Genomic DNA, 18501 nt, shown 5'->3' with positions numbered 1-18501 from the left:
TTGGCCAGTAGCTAGGCAGGAAGTGTAGGCGAGGCAATCAGACAAGGAGGATTCTGGGAAGAGAAAGAGAGTCAGTCGTCACCCAGATGCAGAGGAAGCAAGATGAGAATGCTGCACTGAGAAAAGGCACCAAGTCACGTGGCTAAACACAGACAAGAATTATAAGTTAATTTAAGTTGTAAGAGCTAGTTTATTAACCTGAGTTAACAGGCCAAACACTGTTGTAATTAATATAGTTTCAGGTCTGGGTGGCTGGGAAACAAAAGCGCAGTCTCTTTATAGCACCTTATTCTACTAGCCAGTCCAAACCAGACAGAACCAAGCATAGCCACAAACCTTCCTGGAAGCTGGTCCTGTCTTGGAGACATGTTTGTGGGGTGCTGACTCTGAGTCAAACAGCCGGACACTGGAGGGTCTGCAGCCTGAACAGCCTCTGTGAGGCACAGCTCTTTCTTTATGGGAGAAACAGATTCAAACCTAGACTTTTCAGAAGCACGAAAAGCTCCTCTATGAGACTAGATTGAGAAAGCCTTGAAGCTTCCCACAGCAAGGCTCAGAGCTGTTGAACCTCAGGTGCTGTCTATCTCAGGGTCTCTCACAAACCCTTAAGAGGAGCTCACTGATCCGGCTATCACAAATCCTCCTGTCTGCCCTGCTCTAGCTCTGGTATTACACGGTCTCACACTTGCTTTTTTTCACACTGTGCTCTGGAGTTCAAACTCAGGTCCTTGCTGTACTGGCTGAGCTACCTCCCACTCCCCTATCTTCATCACTGAGCACAGGAATCTGGAGCCAGACATGGCCATGTCTGTCTGTAATTCTAGCCCTTGAGAGGCTAGGGCAGGGAGATTTTACATTCTAGGTCATTCTGGGTTACGTAGTGTGACTCTGTCATGAATGCATGCAAGAGCGAGTAAATGAATGAAACTAGTAACCCAGAGAAGTATTAATGGACAGCAGTGACTCTGAATCAGGAGGTCAGAGTACATGGCCATGGCCAACCCCTTCTAATCAGGTGCCATAGCTGGAGTCTCTGTGTCTCCCTACAAATCTCCACCTTAAGGTGAGGTGGGGCCCTTGGGAGGTCACTGATGAGACTGTCATCTTTATAAAATAAAAAAGCTCAATGGAATTTATTTCCCCTTGGACACAACAGCAGGGATGCCATCTTTGAAGAGAAAATAGGCCTTCACCAGACTGAATGGAAAATGGGCCCTCGCCGGAATATGAGCCTGTGTGTGCCTTCATCTGGGTTTCCAGCTTCCAGAACTGCAGGAAGTAAATTTCTTTTGCTCATAATGGCATTTTGTTATAGTATCCTGGACAGATTAAATCTAAAACCCCAAATGGGTATCCAAGGAGGCTGAGGCAGACTCTGATTGCCAAGAGAGTCTTATAGCTAGATTGTGTCTCAAAAATAAAAATAGGCCTGGAGAGATGGTTCCGTAGTTAAGTGCACTGGCTGCTCTTGTAGAGGACCTGTTCAGCTCCCAGGACCCACATGGTGGTTTACAACTATCTGTAACTTCAGTTCCAGGTTTCTGGTGCCTTATTCTGGATTTAGTGAACACCAGGCATATGGTACATGGATATATACTCAGGCAAAACACCCATACACGTTTTTAAAAATTTTTACAAATAACAACCAAGACTATGACCTATGCCTGTCCCTTTTGCCTCAATGCCCAGTTTCTTCTTTGGCGCATCACCTATTACATGGCCTTGAGTCGCCAAGCTTCACTCTCAGCTCTAAGGCAAGTCTTTTGTTATGTAAAGGCCCTAAAAATTATCACACGTAGAGGCTGTTACCAGCTGTCCAGGCCCAGGTTTGGTAGTGCCTGTTCTTTTCTCCTCTCATCTACAGACCAGCCTGTGGGGATCAGGTAGGCATGGGCCAGTTCCCCTAAGGCATACCAACCACAGAACAGAGAGACCTGCTTCCCACCTACTGTCCAGACGTATCTTAGTCCTGGAGAGGGCTAAGCTGGGAGCCCCAGCTGTTTTATTTTCAGTCTTTGACAGGGTCCTCTTGGTGCTGATGAAGTGAGAACAGGGTACTTGTGATGACACAAGCCAGCTCCACACCTCCTGAGGCCTGAGACTCATCATATTAGAGTCAAATCTTATCTGCCTTTCACAGCTCCCCTACTTCAGCCCAGGGACCCTTGGTGACCACCCACAGGGTCCTGTCAGAAGGCTTAGTGTACCCTTCTCACACTTCACCTGTAATTTGCTGAGTCCAACTCTGGGCTCCTAAGTGTTCAGCCTTCAACACTTAGATAAGAAACAAGACCCACAGGGACAAAAGGCCTTTCTGAGCTGGGGCCAAGCACAGCTCAGTGCCACTGTTGGATCAGGCAAGTTCTAGAGGTCCTAGGAATCACAGGCACCAGGCTCAACAGTCTGACACTATCTGTCTTTGGAAAGTTCTTCACTTCTCTGAATCTCAAGCCCCATCTCTAAAAGGGGGTTGACAATAGTGCCTGCCCCTTGCATGTATGATCAGGGGACACTTGTGCAAGCACACACATGCACATATACACACTCATGCACACACACACACACACACACCCATGAGGTAAAATTTGCTGTTTCCTCAAGACCAACAAGGTACATGTCCCTTTAAATTTTAATTTTGTTTTCATTTAGCATAAAATTATGGTATATGCATCATAAAATTTCAGGACTGAATTTTAAATATAAGTGAGTCCTGTCTGCCCCAGGTTTCTGATAAAAGATTGAGAACACACCTTGCATATAAAAAGCAGGAAGCAACCATCCCCATGGAGCTGGGATGTGGCTCAGTTACAGAGTACTGACCTAGCATGCATAAGATCCAGGTTCAAAGCCCAGCACTGGAAGGGGGAAAAGCCCACAGCAACAATAAATGTTAGAATCTAGGCCAGACAGCTGCTTAGGCCACAACACAGCCTTCCTGTCTGACTGTCTAGCTACCAGAATTCAGATGCCTGGATTTTTCATTCTGGAGATGAGTTTGCAATGTCAAGACATACCAAAGGTCATGGTAGCTAGCTTCCTTACTCAATTCCCTGCTCAAGTTATAAAATCTCCCCCTTCACCTTCTCCAGAGACCTGTAAGAAGATACATCTCCAGAACCCCTGCCATGCTACCGTCTCTAGTGGTGAGGTTTAAGTTTCCTCAGAGCCCTTGTCATGCTGCTGTCTGTCTGTTTGTCCATGTGCTAATATATCTTTAAGTAAACTTCTTACATCCAACAATCCATTTCAGTGTCCCTCTTGAAGCCCATGCAAAAGACCCTAAAGAAAGCATCAAGAGCTGGATGGTGGTGGCACACGCCTTTAATCCCAGCACGAGGGAGGAAGAGGCAGGTGGATCTCTGTGGTTTGAGATCAGCCTGGTCTGAGTTTTTTCCGGGGTTTAGGGAGGTTCATGAAGCATGTTTTTTTTGGCTAACAGAATAAATAAAAGCTAACTGGTAGAGGAGACTTGGGTATTGATGGAGTACTTTGCAGCTTTAAAAAGTCTTTCAAGTGGGGCCTGAAAAATTGCTCATCACTGTGCATTTGCTGCTCTTGCTGAGGATCCAAGCTCAGTTCCTATCACCACGTCCCACAGCTCCCAAGCACTTCTAACTCCAACCCCAGGGGATCTGACGCTCTCTTCTGGCCTCCATGGACACCTGCCCTCACGTGCACAAACCACACAAATAAACACATAAATTAAAGTTTTTAATTATAGGGGCTGGAGAGGTGGCTCAGAGGTTAAGAGCATTGCCTCTCTTCCTAGAGGTCCTGAGTTTAATTCCCAGCAACCACATGGTGGCTCACAACCATCTGTAATGGGGTCTGGTGCCCTCTTCTGGTCTGCAGGCATACACAAAGACAGAATATTGTATACATAATAAATATTTTAAAAAAATTTAATTATAAATCTTTAAGGTGCTGGTCCTGGTGACATAGGCCTGTAATCTCAGTTACTTAGAAGGCTAAGGCAGGAAGATTATAAGTTCAGGGCCTGTCTAGGATACAGAGTGTTTAAGGTCAGTTGGGCAACTTGGAGAGGCCTTATCTCAAAGGAAAAGTGAGAAGAGGGCTGGGGGTGTAGCTCGGGGCTAAGAGTACTGGCCCGACATAGCTGAGGCCCTGGGTTTGATACTCAGCACCACACCCCCAAAACAAAATAATTCTTTGGGAAAAAATCCCCACCACTGTAGAACCACATAGCTTGATGTCTCTGCACACGGGAATCCCATTGTCCCGTCCTGATTACACCAAATCCAGGAAGGCCAAAGATTTACTAACTGGACACATCTGACCCCAAAGATGAAAAGCATACAATCCAGATCTAGAGCCTGAGGCTATTAATGGCAAGATTCAGTTAATAAGTATAGAGAAATCAGAATGATACAGTGTAAAAGACCAGGACCTTCCCTTTTAGGAGCATATGAGGGGAGCAGGCTCATATAGTGAGACCAAGACACAAAGGGATACAACTAGGAAGCAGGTTATTATGCTACGTGGCACATGCATCATGTCCCTTGAGGAATGAAAATTACTCTTAAATGTAGTGAAGTGGGCAGGCATGGTGGCACAGGCCTTTAATCCTAGCACTCTGAAGGCAGAGATAGGTGGCTCTTCATGAGTTCGAGGTCAGATCAGCCAGGGCTACACATCAGAGAAACCCTGTCTCAATCCCCCCTCTTCCAAAAAAAATTGTAGTGGAGTGTCTGGTCCCCAAGGAAGTCCTTTCCCAAGGATAAGGGCCTCAGTTCCCTCAGGGGCTTAAGGAAAGTTCCTGATTCAAACAGCCGTGAGACCATTGAAGTGCGGTTTATTATCATGTGACGCATAAACTGCTATGGCTAAGCCACTCAATTAGTTGAGTCACTTTCAACCAAAATCATGCCCAATAATCTGAACACCAAATCTCGGTACAGTTCACCAAAGAGGCTTTTGAGCTGCTTTCCAAATACACTTTCATCCAGGGGACCACAAACAACACAGACTGAATTCTAACTCCAAGACCTAGTGGGGATTTTCCCACTTTGGATAGCACCATCATTTGCAGGGCTCCCCCTGCTGGTCCTTGGGGGAATGGCAGGCTCATGTCTGGACGTGAAGTTCCTATTACAGCTGAGGTCTGGCAAACTGTTGATAGCCTGGGGTGCTTCCACCTGGTAGCTCCATCTTCTAGGCACTCTTGGATTCCTGCCTTTAAGTATTGCCAACAGAACTCTTCTCAATCCTCAGTTCAGACCTGTGTCCCTTTGAGTTGACAGTCCTTCCACAGTCCTGTTCCATGAGGCCCTACCCGGTTGCTGCACCTGCTTGTGTTAACTGTGGTCTCCAGCTATTAGCCTGCACAAGTGTTCTCCATCTTGTCCTCCTGTCCATGAACCACTCCTAGTACTATCCATATGAAAGGCTTAGGACAGTGTGCTCAGATTTGAGAATATTTGCAAATTCATAATGAGGTAGCATGAACCTGGGAGCCAAGTTTCACATACGTCTTCTAGATACTATCTGAATTTTCAAATATTTTATTTATTAGTAAGTCAGGACCACGAGGGGTTGTTCCACCCACTGAGACAGTGTGCCTGATCTAATGGGAGCTCATCAAATCCAGCTGGACTGGGACTGAACGACCATGTGATCAAACTGAATTCTCTGAACGTGGCTGACAATGAGGGCGGAACAGAGAAGCCAATGATAATGGCACTGGGATATGTTTGTCTTTACTGCATATACTGGCTTTTTGAGATCCTAGTCTATTTGGATGCATACCTTGATGTAGGGATATAGCCCCACCCATTGGGGGCGTGTTCGCCTCGGGCTAATGTTTACGGATAAATCTGCCGGGCGTGATCCCAGCAGCCCTTTTTCTTTTGCTCCACTTTTCCTGTTCTCCGCGGGAACCTGTGGTCCTGTAAGTCTATTTCCTTATTAAAGCTGTATATATCTATATAATCTGTCTGCATTCATTCACGCCGCCACATTTTGGCGCCCAACGTGGGGCTCGAACCCACGACCCTGAGATTAAGAGTCTCATGGTCTACCGACTGAGTTTGCAAACTTGCATAAAATAAAGGCTCTTTGCTTTTACATAGGGACTTGGTCTTCTTGTTGGCTTTTGGGGGACTTCGCGGATTTGGGCATAACAGAAACACTCATTCAAAAGTGTCAACTGGGTTGAGAATCCCAAACCCCAAAACCCCAAATCTGAAACTTCTTTAGTCCATACATAAAGTCACAAAGGGAAATTTCATTTGACAAAATGTTGCTTCATGTACAAAATTATTTAAAATAATGTCAAAAATTACCTTGAAACTATATAAAGTAGAAATGAAACATGAATGAATATTGTTTTTAGAATTGAATTCCAGTCCCATAAATTCTCATCATACATACATGAAAATATTCCTAAATCGGGGGAGGGATAAGAACAGGCGGCTCTGGTCCAGAACATTTCAGATAAAGGGCTCACAAGCTGCCACAGCTGAGCTCGGAGTGTGTGTACAAAGGGCCTCCATTGGTAAAGCCAGCACAGCAAGGCTCACACAAGAAGTGCCACAGAGACTCTTAGCCCCTTTCACATACAAGGAAGTTGGGACTGTGCAGAAGACATCTGAGTACAACCCCAGGGATAGAGACTGGTCCACAGCTTATCTACAGCCTGTCCCCAGCTTCTTCCTCTCTGGCAGCTGGCTAGGCCAGGGCCTTGGAACAGTCATGGGGATGGCAGAAGTCAGAGAGGGCAATGCCCGTATTTGCTCAAGCCCTGCATTCCCGCCCCTCCTTGCTGTAGACTGATGTTCCTTTTGTTTTTGCCCTTTTTTAGTCATGGCCCTGCCTGCCAAACTCCGCATTCCTGATGAGGACTCAGACAGGTGGGGGTGGGGACTGAGGCTGAGCCCTGAGGTGGTTCTCAGGCCTGGCAGGCTCACCTTGTAGCATGCTTCTGTAGGCTGTGTCAGCAATGGCGTAGATGTGGGGTGGCATCTCGTGCCTCTTCTTGCCCTTGTACATGTCCACGATCTTTTCAGAGTAGATGGGTAGTTGCTTGTAGGGGTTGATCACCACACAGAAGAGGCCGGAGTAGGTCTGCAAAAGAGAGCCAGGCTCAGTTCTGGACTTTTGGATGGGTGGGAGAACTCCCACACCCAGTCAGCAGCCCCATGCCATAGTGGGGGAAACTGAGGCTTCTCAGAAACTCAGCAGGAGTCTTGTGGAAAAGGAAGAAAAAAGCAAGATTGAGTTGTTTCCCAGCCACGTGTGGTTGAGTTAAACCAGTTTTAGGCTCCCAAACCCACCACTGTCCTCTATCTCATTAAGCCTCAGGAACTTAACTTGTATGTCAGTCTGCACATGCTCATGTGTGGGGTACACATGTACATGTGTGCAGGCATGTGGAGGCCACAAGTCAACATGGGGCATCTTCTCCAATTCCCTCCTCTTTAATGTTTACGACGGGATCTCGCACCAGTTTGATTAGGCTGGCTAACAATAAGCTCAAGGATTCCCGCCTCTGCCCTCCTAGCATCAGGGTGACAGGAGTGTGGTCACTACACCCAACTTTTCTCCATGGGTGCTGGGAACTCAACTCAGGTCCTCATAAATGAATAGCAAGCACTTTACCAACTGAGCCATCTTCCCAGCAATCCCCAAATTCCTTTTTTATCTATCTCATTTTTATTTTTTATTTGATTAAAATATAGACTGCTACTTACAGAGTACCAGTGGGCAATGGTAGCACATGCCTTTAATCCCAGTACTCAGGAGCAGAGGCAGGTGGCTCTCTGAGTTCAAGGCCAGCCTGGCCTATAGAGTGAGTTCCAGGACAGCCAGGGCTAAACAGAGAAACCCTGTCTCAAACAATAAAACAAAACAAAATGAATAATAATGATAATGTGGTTTTTAATTTATAACATAAAGAGTCAGTGGTGAAATAGCTAACCACAAAAGCCTGAGGAGAAGGAAGTAACGTGTGGGCAGTAGGACTGTCCTAAACTTATATAAAAAGGGGGCAATGTGACTGAATGATGCTATTATTTATTGAAGAAGTCTTAGAAGTAATTTAATAATTTAGGAATTTAATAATGACAAGTGAGAGGCACATATCTCAAAGCAGAGGAGCCACTGCAAACAGCAGCAATGGGTGCTGACCCGCGTAGGGAGGAGGCATCTCACTATATACGCGTGTTCAACAGTGAAGGGGAACAAAGGCTGGGGGCGTGGCAATGATAGAGTGTTTTCCTAGAATGCTCAAAGCCCACATAAAGTACTCAGAGCATCAGGAGTTCAAAGTCATCCTCAACTATAAAGCAATTTTGAGGCCAACCAGGGCTACATGAGATCCTGTCTTTAAAAAAGAAAAGGCGGTGGTGAAATGACAAGGAATAAATGTGAGAAATAACAACAAAAATCAAAAGCAAATGACATGTGCTGCTCTTCACAGTTGCACGATCGGTGAGGAGAAGGGAAAGACTACTGGGGCTACAGTGGCCTCAAAGGCCCAAGTGCTTCCCGGTCAGGAGAGAGTAGAGCAGTGAGAGGAGACCTGCACCGAGCAAGAGGAGTGCTGGGGTGACCATAGCGATTCCTGGGGTGCTGACTCTTAAAGGATCAGGGCAGAGGGGAGGCGGCAAGCAGCATGTGGGCTGTAGCTGGAACAGTCAGAGGGAGGAGGCATCTGTGGAGGTCAGCAGGGGCCAGGACAGCCTCCAGCTTACAGTGGGAGATCTGCTCAGTGGCTCCCAGGTCAGGGCATTCTCTGACCTGAAAAGGCCAGCTGCAGTCACCTCTACACACCTGAGCTCCTGTTCTGTCCTCTTCAGCCCCAACCTAAGACTTTGCAGGTAGTAGGTACTAATTAAATGCTTACTAAATGACTGCCAAGGTTAAGTTGAAGCCTCCCCAAGGGTAGATGCAGCTTGCCTTTGCTGTACGTCCTAGAGACCTTGAACTGCACACTAGGTGTTCAGTGGGCCTTCTGTGCCATGGCTGTTCCTTCTTATCCCCGACATACCCAGGCTCTCAAAGAGTAGTGTCAGTAATTAATCATCTTAATGAAAATCATCAGCTAGGCCCACAGAATGACATCATTTATGTATGGGACACTACCACCATCTCCTACCCCAGTCTAAACCCCAGGCATAAATGACATCATTCTGACCGCTCCTGGGTATGTTTGAGGTAGTTTATTGTAGGTACAAGGGAGAAAACAGACAGAGGAATCTGGAAGGGTCCAGACTGAACTGGGCTGTGAGAGGGTAGTGGGGAGCAAGAGAGAGGAACGAGGAGGCAAGAAGCCAGGAGACCTTGAGGCAAAAAGTACGTGGAGCCAAAATGTCTAGGTCATTTGGAAAGAGCAGGCGGGGGAAGGGCAGCAAAGCTCAGGGGCTAGAGAGTTTAGGGTAGGGGAGGCACTCCAGGCCAGCCAGCCGGGATGACCCTTTAGCAGGAGATGCTGGGAGAGCCTAGGGACAGTGGCTGCCTTGATATGTTAAATACACACCTTGGCTAGTCAGTTGTCCTGAGTCTGAGACCTAACAATTTCCTGCTTGGAGCCCAACTGCACAGCAAGCACTTAATTCACTGCTCAGCTGGCAAATCCTCTAGCGCAAACCAGGGTCTCATGTCCAGGATAGTCCCTCTCCTGATGCTTGCTTGAGTTCAGAGGTCCTAACATAACCTCCCTTCCCGTGTCCCAGTCAGGCATCTCAAAGCTCAATGCCACCAGCAGGTCCCAGCTGGAGTAGGATCTCCTTTTTGTGACCGTATTAGGAAGCAGGCCTGGCTGCTCCTCATGCTTTATATGGTCAGTCACAGAGCACAGAGCAGAAGCTGCTCCCAAAGCCTTGGCCTCAGGAAAAGAGGATTGGGAGTGATGGGGAAGAAGCTGAGGGACGGACATATGCCAGGGGGCAATCTCAGCTTTGCCTCATAACCCATTAGATGTGTGCATGGCCTAACCGTGAACCTCTTCTTCCCTCCAGAGACTAATTGGAACCCTGTATTTTCTACAAGGTTCTCTGTGGCATCCGCACTTTCTGAGTAGCTATGCTGAAGACAGACACTTCACGAGAATGTACTTCTACTGTGGCTGGAGCCAATGACAGCTGGGCAGTGTGTTAGTGGGGGTAGTCTTGCTGGGCAGTCTGTTAGTGGGGGTAGTCTTGCTGGTACAGTTCAGGGCCACAACAGGAGGCCCTACTCTGCTATGAAGAGTACACACTCAGATACAAGGATATGCAGAATATGGCCTGTGCTGCCACATTGAGGGAACAGAGTGTGTTCTGCATTTATCTAAAATGTATAAAATGTGTCCAGGACTTGTTAAAAAATAACAACAACAACAAAACAACCAGAAATTAAAAATAGTGGGATCACACCTATAATCCCAGAGCTGGGAAAACTGAGATGGTGAGATGGAAGGAAATCAAATTTGAGGCTAGCCTGAGCTAAGTAGTGAGATCCTGTCTCCAAGCAAATGGTGGGCCAGTTTCTCTGAGGGTGGGGGTGAAGGATAAGAAACTGGAATGAAAGGGAAGGCTCTCTGTCCCTCCCACAGCTTTTGTAATAGCGGTGGGCCTCAGCTATCGGTAGGCCTGAGGTACTGACAGAGGTAGAAGACCACAATGCAGCCCGGCAAAGGGGGCAAGATGCGTAAGGTTCAGGGAGTGGGACAGTTGGTTTGTTAGACTCTCGATCTGCACAGATGACCCTGCCAATCACATTTGTCCCAAGATAAAGGATTGGGAGTTAAAAGTGGGGAAGGGTTCTTGCTTTTTGAAATGCCTTTCTTTTGGGGTGTATGCAACATATGTGTATGAGTGCATGTGTACACATATGTGCATGTATGTAAGGGCTAGAGATCAATGTTGAGCCTGGGACTCACTGGCTGGAGCCCGGTGAGGTCCTGGGATCCACCTGTCTCTATCCACCCTGTGCTAGGGTTGCAGAGGTACACCGCCATACCTAGCCTCTTATGTGGGCACTGAGGATCCGAACTCAAGTTCTCATGCTTGCGTGGCAAGCACTTTTCCCACTAAGCTACCTGCCCAGCCTCAACATACATGTTTTCAATAAAGTTTTGAGTAGATAGCCTTGCATCATCTTTAAAGCCATAAGGTTGTAAGAATTAATTCATGAGGCTCCCCAAGAGGTGGCCTGCAGTCGTCATTTTTCTTTAATGCTCTGAGGCACTGTGGAGTGACTTCTTCCAGCGTTCCTACTCAGGAAAGTCCCTGGCACATGATAGGCCCACAGTTGAGTCCCGCCTCTCCTGTACCCCCCTCCCGCATATCCCCCAGCGCCATGCCTGGAACAGAGCTGACTATGTCCTCTGTGAGAAATTACAGAGAGGTCTCGGCCAGTGACAATGTACAGAAGAGCCAGGGTGCCTGAGACAGACCAGTAGGCAGAGCTATGTAGCAGGTAGGCTCTACACCCTGCAGCCGTCGTGCAAGGAACCCGTCTCAGAAGAGGCAGGCCAGCCCTTAGAACCTTCTAAATGCCTTCTGAAAGGCCCCTTGGTTAGGATGAGTCCAGTAGAAGAACTCTATCATTAAGGAAAAAAATCAGACAGCCTCCTGAGCACACCCAGTCAGCAGGAGTCCGGTCACTCCTGGCTCTCAGACCCATACTGTTTTTATTTTATCCTAGACAGAAGTTTCTATGAAGTGGTTCATTTGAGCAGAATGATACTTGGCAGCAGTATCATTCTTCGGTCAAGAGGATTGAATCTAATCCTCCCAAAGAAGTGTGACAGGGTTCTGAAGCATCCAGTCGGTTTTAATCTGTTTCTCTCGGGAATTTCCCAAGGCCCGTTGCCTCCTGATTTCCACCATGTCATAAGACTGAGAGGTGAAGGAAGCATGCAGGCCCATGTCTGTCCCCACATAGTGGGGACACATCTTGAGGGGAGTCCTAGAGCCCAATGCTCTGTTCAGCAAGTACCCCTAATTTAGAAAAAAAAATGTAGGGTATTTATTTTACAGACCACAGGGAGCTTTTTGTCATTTCAAGAGGCAAACAGTAATAGGTATGCCTAACTTGCAGTCCATGGGCCATGTGAGTCCCAGAACAGATATGAACTTGGCCCAACATATCTGTAGGCGACAATATTTTGCCACATTGCGAAAGGTTGGATGCCTTGAAGGGGTGAAGTGAGATGCTGAGGTCATGGGAGTATCCTTTTTCAGAGGATGTGAGAGGGACCCAACAAATGACCAGTGATAGCCAGTTACAGCAGACACAAAAGCAAGAACAAGACTGCTGGCATCTGCCATTAAGTATCCATGATCTCGTTCTAGAAAGAGCCTCAGTACAGACTTCCATGATCCTTCACCGTCCAGAGAAGAAAAGAACATTTGGAGAAACAGAGAATCCCAAAGGATTCACCAGCACCTTCAGAGATGAAGGTGAACAAAAGAGTCTTTGACTGCCAGGCAGTAACTAGTCCTTTGTGTACTGAGGATCTGGTCCAGCCCACAAGGAACCTGGGTCCTCCGGGTACCACCCCCATTAGGTAGTTAAGGCTAGAACGTGATAGTGAGAATATTTTAGAATTATGCCATCTGGTAGAAGAGCTGTTAAATTCATGACATGTGGCCAAGATATAGCAGAAAAAATAATCTCATAAATATTCATGTTTAAAATGAATCCCATCACTTGGGAGGCAGAGGTAGGTGGATCTCTGAGTTTGAGGCCAGCCTAGTCTACTGGACAAGTTCCAGGACAGCCTGGGATACAAAAAAAAAAAAAAAACCAAAAAAACTGTCTCAAAAAAAAAATCAATGAGCCAATAAATAAACAATAAATAAATTAACTCATATTTCAATATAGTTAAGAGGTAAGTCCCCAGAGGCAGCCGTGTTGGAGAGTGTGACTACAAGTGTGTCCTCAGAGTCCTAAGTCCCATCTGACACGGAGGCCTCCGTAAAACCTGTTTAGATCCTCATGTGCCCTATCTAGTTATCAGGGCAGGGAGGCACCAGTCTTTCTAAGGAGTTTTTCCTAATTCCAAGATGGAGAAAGGGTCAGGAACGACACCCTCACCACCCGTGGTGTGCTGCCATGTGCCTTAGCACTCTGAGCGTGTGACCATGTGGACTCTTGGGGAAGGTGATAGTTCCCATGTTAAAGACAGGAAAACTGAGGCTTCTGGATTACAACAGTCTGTTCTTTACCTTGAACCAGGCAGGGAAGGACAAGAGATGTGAACAAGTCTGAGGGACTCCACTTTGTAGTGTAAACCCTGCTTGTAGTCAAATATGTAGAATTTTGACCTACATCCTAAGTACAACATTTGTGTTTATGTGGTGCACACGTGTGTATATGTTCATGCAGAGGTTAATGATGTACATGCCTGTGCATGAACATGCGTGTTCATGCAGAGGTTAATGATGGGTGGCTTCCTCATTTCTTCTCTGCCTTTTTTTTTAAAGATTTATTTATTTAGTTTACACACACTAGAAGAGGGCACCAGATCTCATCATAGATGGTTGTGAGCCACCATGTGGTTGCTGGGAATTGAACTCAGGTCCTCTGGAAGAGCAGCAGCCAGTGTTCTTAACCTCTGAGCCATCTCTCCAGCTCTTCTGCCTTATTTTTCCACTAAATGACCTTATTAATTCAGCTAGCCTGACTGCCTGGCAACCCTAGTCTGTACCTCCCAGCACTGGGGTTACAGGCAAGTGCTGTCAAGCCCAACTTCATGGGTGCTGGGGATCCAAACTCAGATCCTCATACACACATAACAAACACTGTTTTTGGAGACAGGGCCTCACTATATAGCCCAGGCTGGCCTTGAACTCCCAATCTTCCACATCAGCCTCCCAGACGCTATGATTACAGATGTGCACCACATCCAGCTCCCACAAACACAGTTCTAACTCCCTTCCTTCCACAGACCCCACGATACTCACATAGATTAGGCCCGAGAAGTATCGCTCCCTCAAGTTGTGCAGCACAGAGGCCTCATTGAGGCACGTCAGCTCCGCCATGTCTTCTACCTTGGAGAACTTGGGTGGATTCATTTTTTGGATGTCATCTTTGCCCACTGTGATCTTCTTTCCATTTTCCACCAGCTCCACAATCACCTCATCACCTTTCTCCTCCTTGACGCTGGCAGCCTCAAAGCCCTGCTTCTCTGAAGGGACCCATACCAGCTTCTTGGCCACCCAGTCGGCCTGGGCCATTGGGCTGTTAATGAAGTTTTTGTCCACAAAGAGGAACTTCTCATCGTCGCTGAGTTGTCCTTTCTGTGCCATGGTGGCTGACGGTCCCCTGTCGAGTGGAGAGATGAAGTCAGAGTAAAGCCTAGAGACAAGTAGGCCCTCACCTCACCCATCTAGGGGTGAAGGGTATGGAAATACTCACAAAATATTAAGAATCCTCCCTGTAGTATTGGTGATGTTATTAAAGAGGGTGATAAGCCCAAGGCCCTTCAGTGAAGGAATGACCTAAGAATCTCAAATGTCCACCTGTGTGGGACTAGATATGTGAACCAGGGCATTTTTTTCACAGTGAACTGCTTCTTGGTGCTTAAGAAGTTTGTATGACCACTTCCTAAATATAACCCCAGCAGCACAGACACTGGAAGAAACAATTAATAAATGGGACTGCCTGAAACTGAGAAGCTTCTGTAAAGCAAAGGATACAGTCAACAAGACAAAGCGACAGCCTACAGAATGGGAAAAGATCTTCACTAACCCCATATCAGACTCTCCAAAATATACAAAGGACTCAAGAAATTGGAAACCAAAAGATCACATAATCCAATAAAAAAAATGGAGTACAGACCTACACAGAGAACTCTCAACAGAGGAATCTAAAATGACTGAAAGACACTTAAGGAAAAGCTCAACATCCTTAGCCATTAGAGAAATGCAAATCAAAACAACTCTGAGATTCCATCTTACACCTGTAAAAATGGCCAAGATAAAAAACACTGATGGTAACTTATGCTAGAGAGGTCATGAGGTAAAGGGAACACTCCTCCATTGCTGGTGGGAATGTAAACAAACTGGTACAACCCCTTTGGATATCAGTGTGGTGATTTCTCAGAAAAGTAGGAAACAACCTTCCTCAAGACCCAGCAATACCACTTTTGGATATATACTCAAACAATGTTCAATCATACCACAAGGACATGTGCTCAACTATGTTTATAGCAGCTTTGTTTGTCATAGCCAGAACCTGGAAACAACCTAAATGCCCCTCAACCAAAGAATGGATAAGGAAAATGTGGAACATTTAAACAATGGAATACTACACAGCACAAAAAATAATGACATCTTGAAATTTGCAGGCAAATGGATGGATCTAGAAAACATCATATTGAGTGAGGTAACCCAGACCCAGAAAGACAATTATCATATGTACTCATTCATAGTTGGCTTTTAGACATAAAGCAAAGAAAACCAACCCACAAATCACGACCCCAGAGAACCTAGACAACAATGAGGAACGTAAGAGAGACATACATGGATCTAATCTACATGGGACATAGAAAAAGACAAGACCTCTTGAGTAAATTGGGAGCATGGGGACCATGGAAGAGGGTAAAAGGGGAGGGGAGAGGAATGGAGAGGAGCAGAGAAAAATATATAGCTTAATAAAATCAATAAAAAAAAAGAAGTTTGTCTGAAAGTGCTGGCATGGGAAGATATGTAAACTTTCTTTTTATTTCGTTTTGGTTTTTTTGAGGTAGGGTTTGTGTGGCCCTGACTGCCCTGGAACTGACTCTGTATACCAGGCTGGCTTTGAACTCAGAGATCCACCTGCTTCTGTCTCACAGGTGCTGGGATAAAATATGTGCACCATCACCACCTTGCTAACAGGTAACTAAATCTTAACTGCCTGCTACAAAATAAAAGGCAGGTCCTCTGATAATTAAACACAGAACTACCATATGATCCAGGAATTTCATTTGTAAGATAAATGAATGTATCAATGCATCTAAGAATGTGGTCCTAAATGCTCCTAGCAGGTTTATAATAGCCCCACAGTAGGAACAGCACAATGCCCAAGAGCGGACGGAAGAATAGATGAAATGTGGTAGCTCTAGGCAGTGGAATAGGCCATAAAAAGGAACAGGATGTTGCACCTGCTACAGTGCGTCTGAATTTGAAGACAACGCTAAAGAAAGAACACATTATTAGAAATGTCCAGAATAGGTAAATCCATGAAAACAAAGTCATCCTCAGCTACTTGGGAAGTTCAAAGCCATCCTTGGCTACATGAGATCTTTTTGCTGTTGTTTTGTGGTTTTTTGTCTTGTTTTTTAAATAAAAAAGTAATAAAACACTTGAGGGAGGGTGGTCTTGAGAGATGGTTCATGGAGTAAGTGGTTGCCGCAAAACCTGACGACCTGAGTTCACTCCTCAGGGTCCACGCGGCGGAAAGAGCAAACCGGGGCTGGAGAGATGGCTCAGCGGTTAAGAGCACTGCCTGCTCTTCCAAAGGTCCTGAGTTCAATTCCCAGCAACCACATGGTGGCTCACAACCATCTGTACTGAGGTCTGGTGCCCTCTTCTGGCCTGCAGGCATACACGCAGACAGAATATTGTATATGTAATATAGAGAGAGAAAAGAGCAAACCAACTCTTGCAAGCTGTCCTGGCTTCTACACATGCACCCCGGCATGTGTGAGCACATACACATATACACCCATAAATAAATGTTCATTGTTAATTTTAAAAAAGAAGAATAAAATAAAACAAAACTTACATTAAGCACAAGGTTCAACAGTGTGAAGTGTATTTCACATTTGCTATAATAGATGAGGACCCTTTTGAAAGGAGTTCCAGTCACTCAGTAGTATGCAGGAGTAGGGTGTCATTCTTCCTCAACTGCAGCAAGCTCTTTTTAAATTGCATCAAAGTTAAAAAAAATCACAAAACATTCAACAAAAAAAATTGAAAAGACATGGAGATATCATTTAAACCAGGGTTCAGAAGCGCAAACAATATTAACTGCAAAGATTGAGTCTCTGGCCAAAAAAGGAGAGAGGGCAGCTGGCTGCTCCCTGAGGTTTTGTTGCCCTTGCCAGTGTGAAGCACAAGACTGCTTTGGTCCAAGCCAGGGATGCTGAAATTCTGATTTCTAGCCTGGAATCCTGATGCCCAGGAATATTTGGTGTTGGAGGAGGGGCGAGACAGGATCAAGGATGCTTTTCAAACAGCAGTAATGATGAAGCCAGCAGGCAGGGCACAGTTGACAACACTCAGACCTGAGTTTGAATCTCCCTAACTGACATGAAAAGCAAGGCTTGCCATGTGTGATTATGACCCCAGTACCTGAGGGGGTGGGAGACATGCAAGTCCAGACAGCTTGACGACAGAAACAGGGAGCTTCCAGTTCAGTCAGAGCCTGTTTCAGGGCTGCAGTGTACATACTCACACACCCACCTGCATGCAACCCCACAACACACACACATACACACACACACACACAGAGGTATGTGCCACAAATTCCTTGCCCTTCACTAAAAAAAGCAGAGTCTAGAGAGGACATCCCAGTTCATGGCAGATTTTATAATCAGAAAACTTGTGGGGAGAGAGGAGCTCCCAGATCAACACTGGACAGCCATGGAAAGAGTTCACTACGCCCCCAGTGATCCAGTAATATCTGCTAACCATATGGAGTGATAGTTACTCTCTCATTTAATCCCATAAGTAAATAAATAAATAAATAACAGAACCCTAGGATAGGCCGGGTGGTGGTGGCACACGCCTTTAATCCCAGCACTTGGGAGGCAGAGGCAGGCGGATCTCTGTGAGTTCGAGACCAGCCTGGTCTACAAGAGCTAGTGCCAGGACAGGCTCCAAAACCACAGAGAAACCCTGTCTCGAAAAACCAAAAAAAAAAAAAAAAAAAAAAAAAACAGAACCCTAGGATATGGCTAGGATATAGCCTAGAGGCAGAGTGCTTGCCTAGTATGCTCCAGGCCCTGGGTTCCCATCACCAGCATCTAAAACACAATACAAAAAACACATTTAAGGTGAGAGAGGACAATTTAAAGGCAGAACACTTGCCTAATATGCCCTAGACCCTAGGTTTATCCCTAGCATCAGAAACACTTGTTTACAAACGAGGAAACTGAGGCACACAGAGGCAAAGTTGGTTTCCGTCCTTTTAGCTGGTTGTTGTGGCCTCTGAAGAAAAAGTTTTTGTTTGGTGTGTGTGTGTGTGGTGTGTGTGTGTGTTTAGAAATTTGAGGAGGTAGGCAGAGAACCTGAAGGCAGAAAGAATTCCAAGCATGCAGACAACATATCCTGCCTCTGTTCTTAGAAGTTCAGGGTAACTCAATTTATTGTCAGAAGGACTTGCCAGCCAGGCACAGGGGCACACACCTGTAGTTCCATGATGGAGGAGGCAGATTTGAGGGAAGCCTGGGCTACAAAGAGAGACTGTCTCAAAACAAACAAAGAGACTGGGATGTGGCACAGTGACAGATGGGATGTGGCACAGTGATGGATGGGATGTGGCACAGTGATGATGAATGGGATGTGG

The 18501-nt window shown here is 46.1% G+C and overlaps 1 protein-coding gene across 4 annotated transcripts in view; it reads right to left on the bottom strand.

The window, feature by feature from the left end:
• The window catches only part of Myh11 (myosin heavy chain 11), a 92712-nt gene that overhangs the window by 65176 nt on the left and 9035 nt on the right, over positions 1 to 18501 (bottom strand). For all 4 annotated transcript variants that reach the window (XM_057773731.1, XM_057773732.1, XM_057773733.1 and 1 more), the window contains exons 2-3: positions 13911 to 14271; positions 6927 to 7083 (exon numbers count right to left, since the gene is read on the bottom strand). In XM_057773731.1, the coding sequence (XP_057629714.1) occupies positions 6927 to 7083; positions 13911 to 14255 (502 nt within the window). In that variant the 5' untranslated portion in view covers positions 14256 to 14271. The remainder of the gene's footprint in view (positions 1 to 6926; positions 7084 to 13910; positions 14272 to 18501) is intronic.

This window comes from Chionomys nivalis, chromosome 7, assembly GCF_950005125.1.
Source record: "Chionomys nivalis chromosome 7, mChiNiv1.1, whole genome shotgun sequence".
Taxonomy (NCBI): Eukaryota; Metazoa; Chordata; class Mammalia; order Rodentia; family Cricetidae; genus Chionomys; species Chionomys nivalis.
The sequence above is the reverse complement of the archived record's forward strand: the minus strand, read 5'-3'. Positions and strand labels throughout refer to the sequence as shown.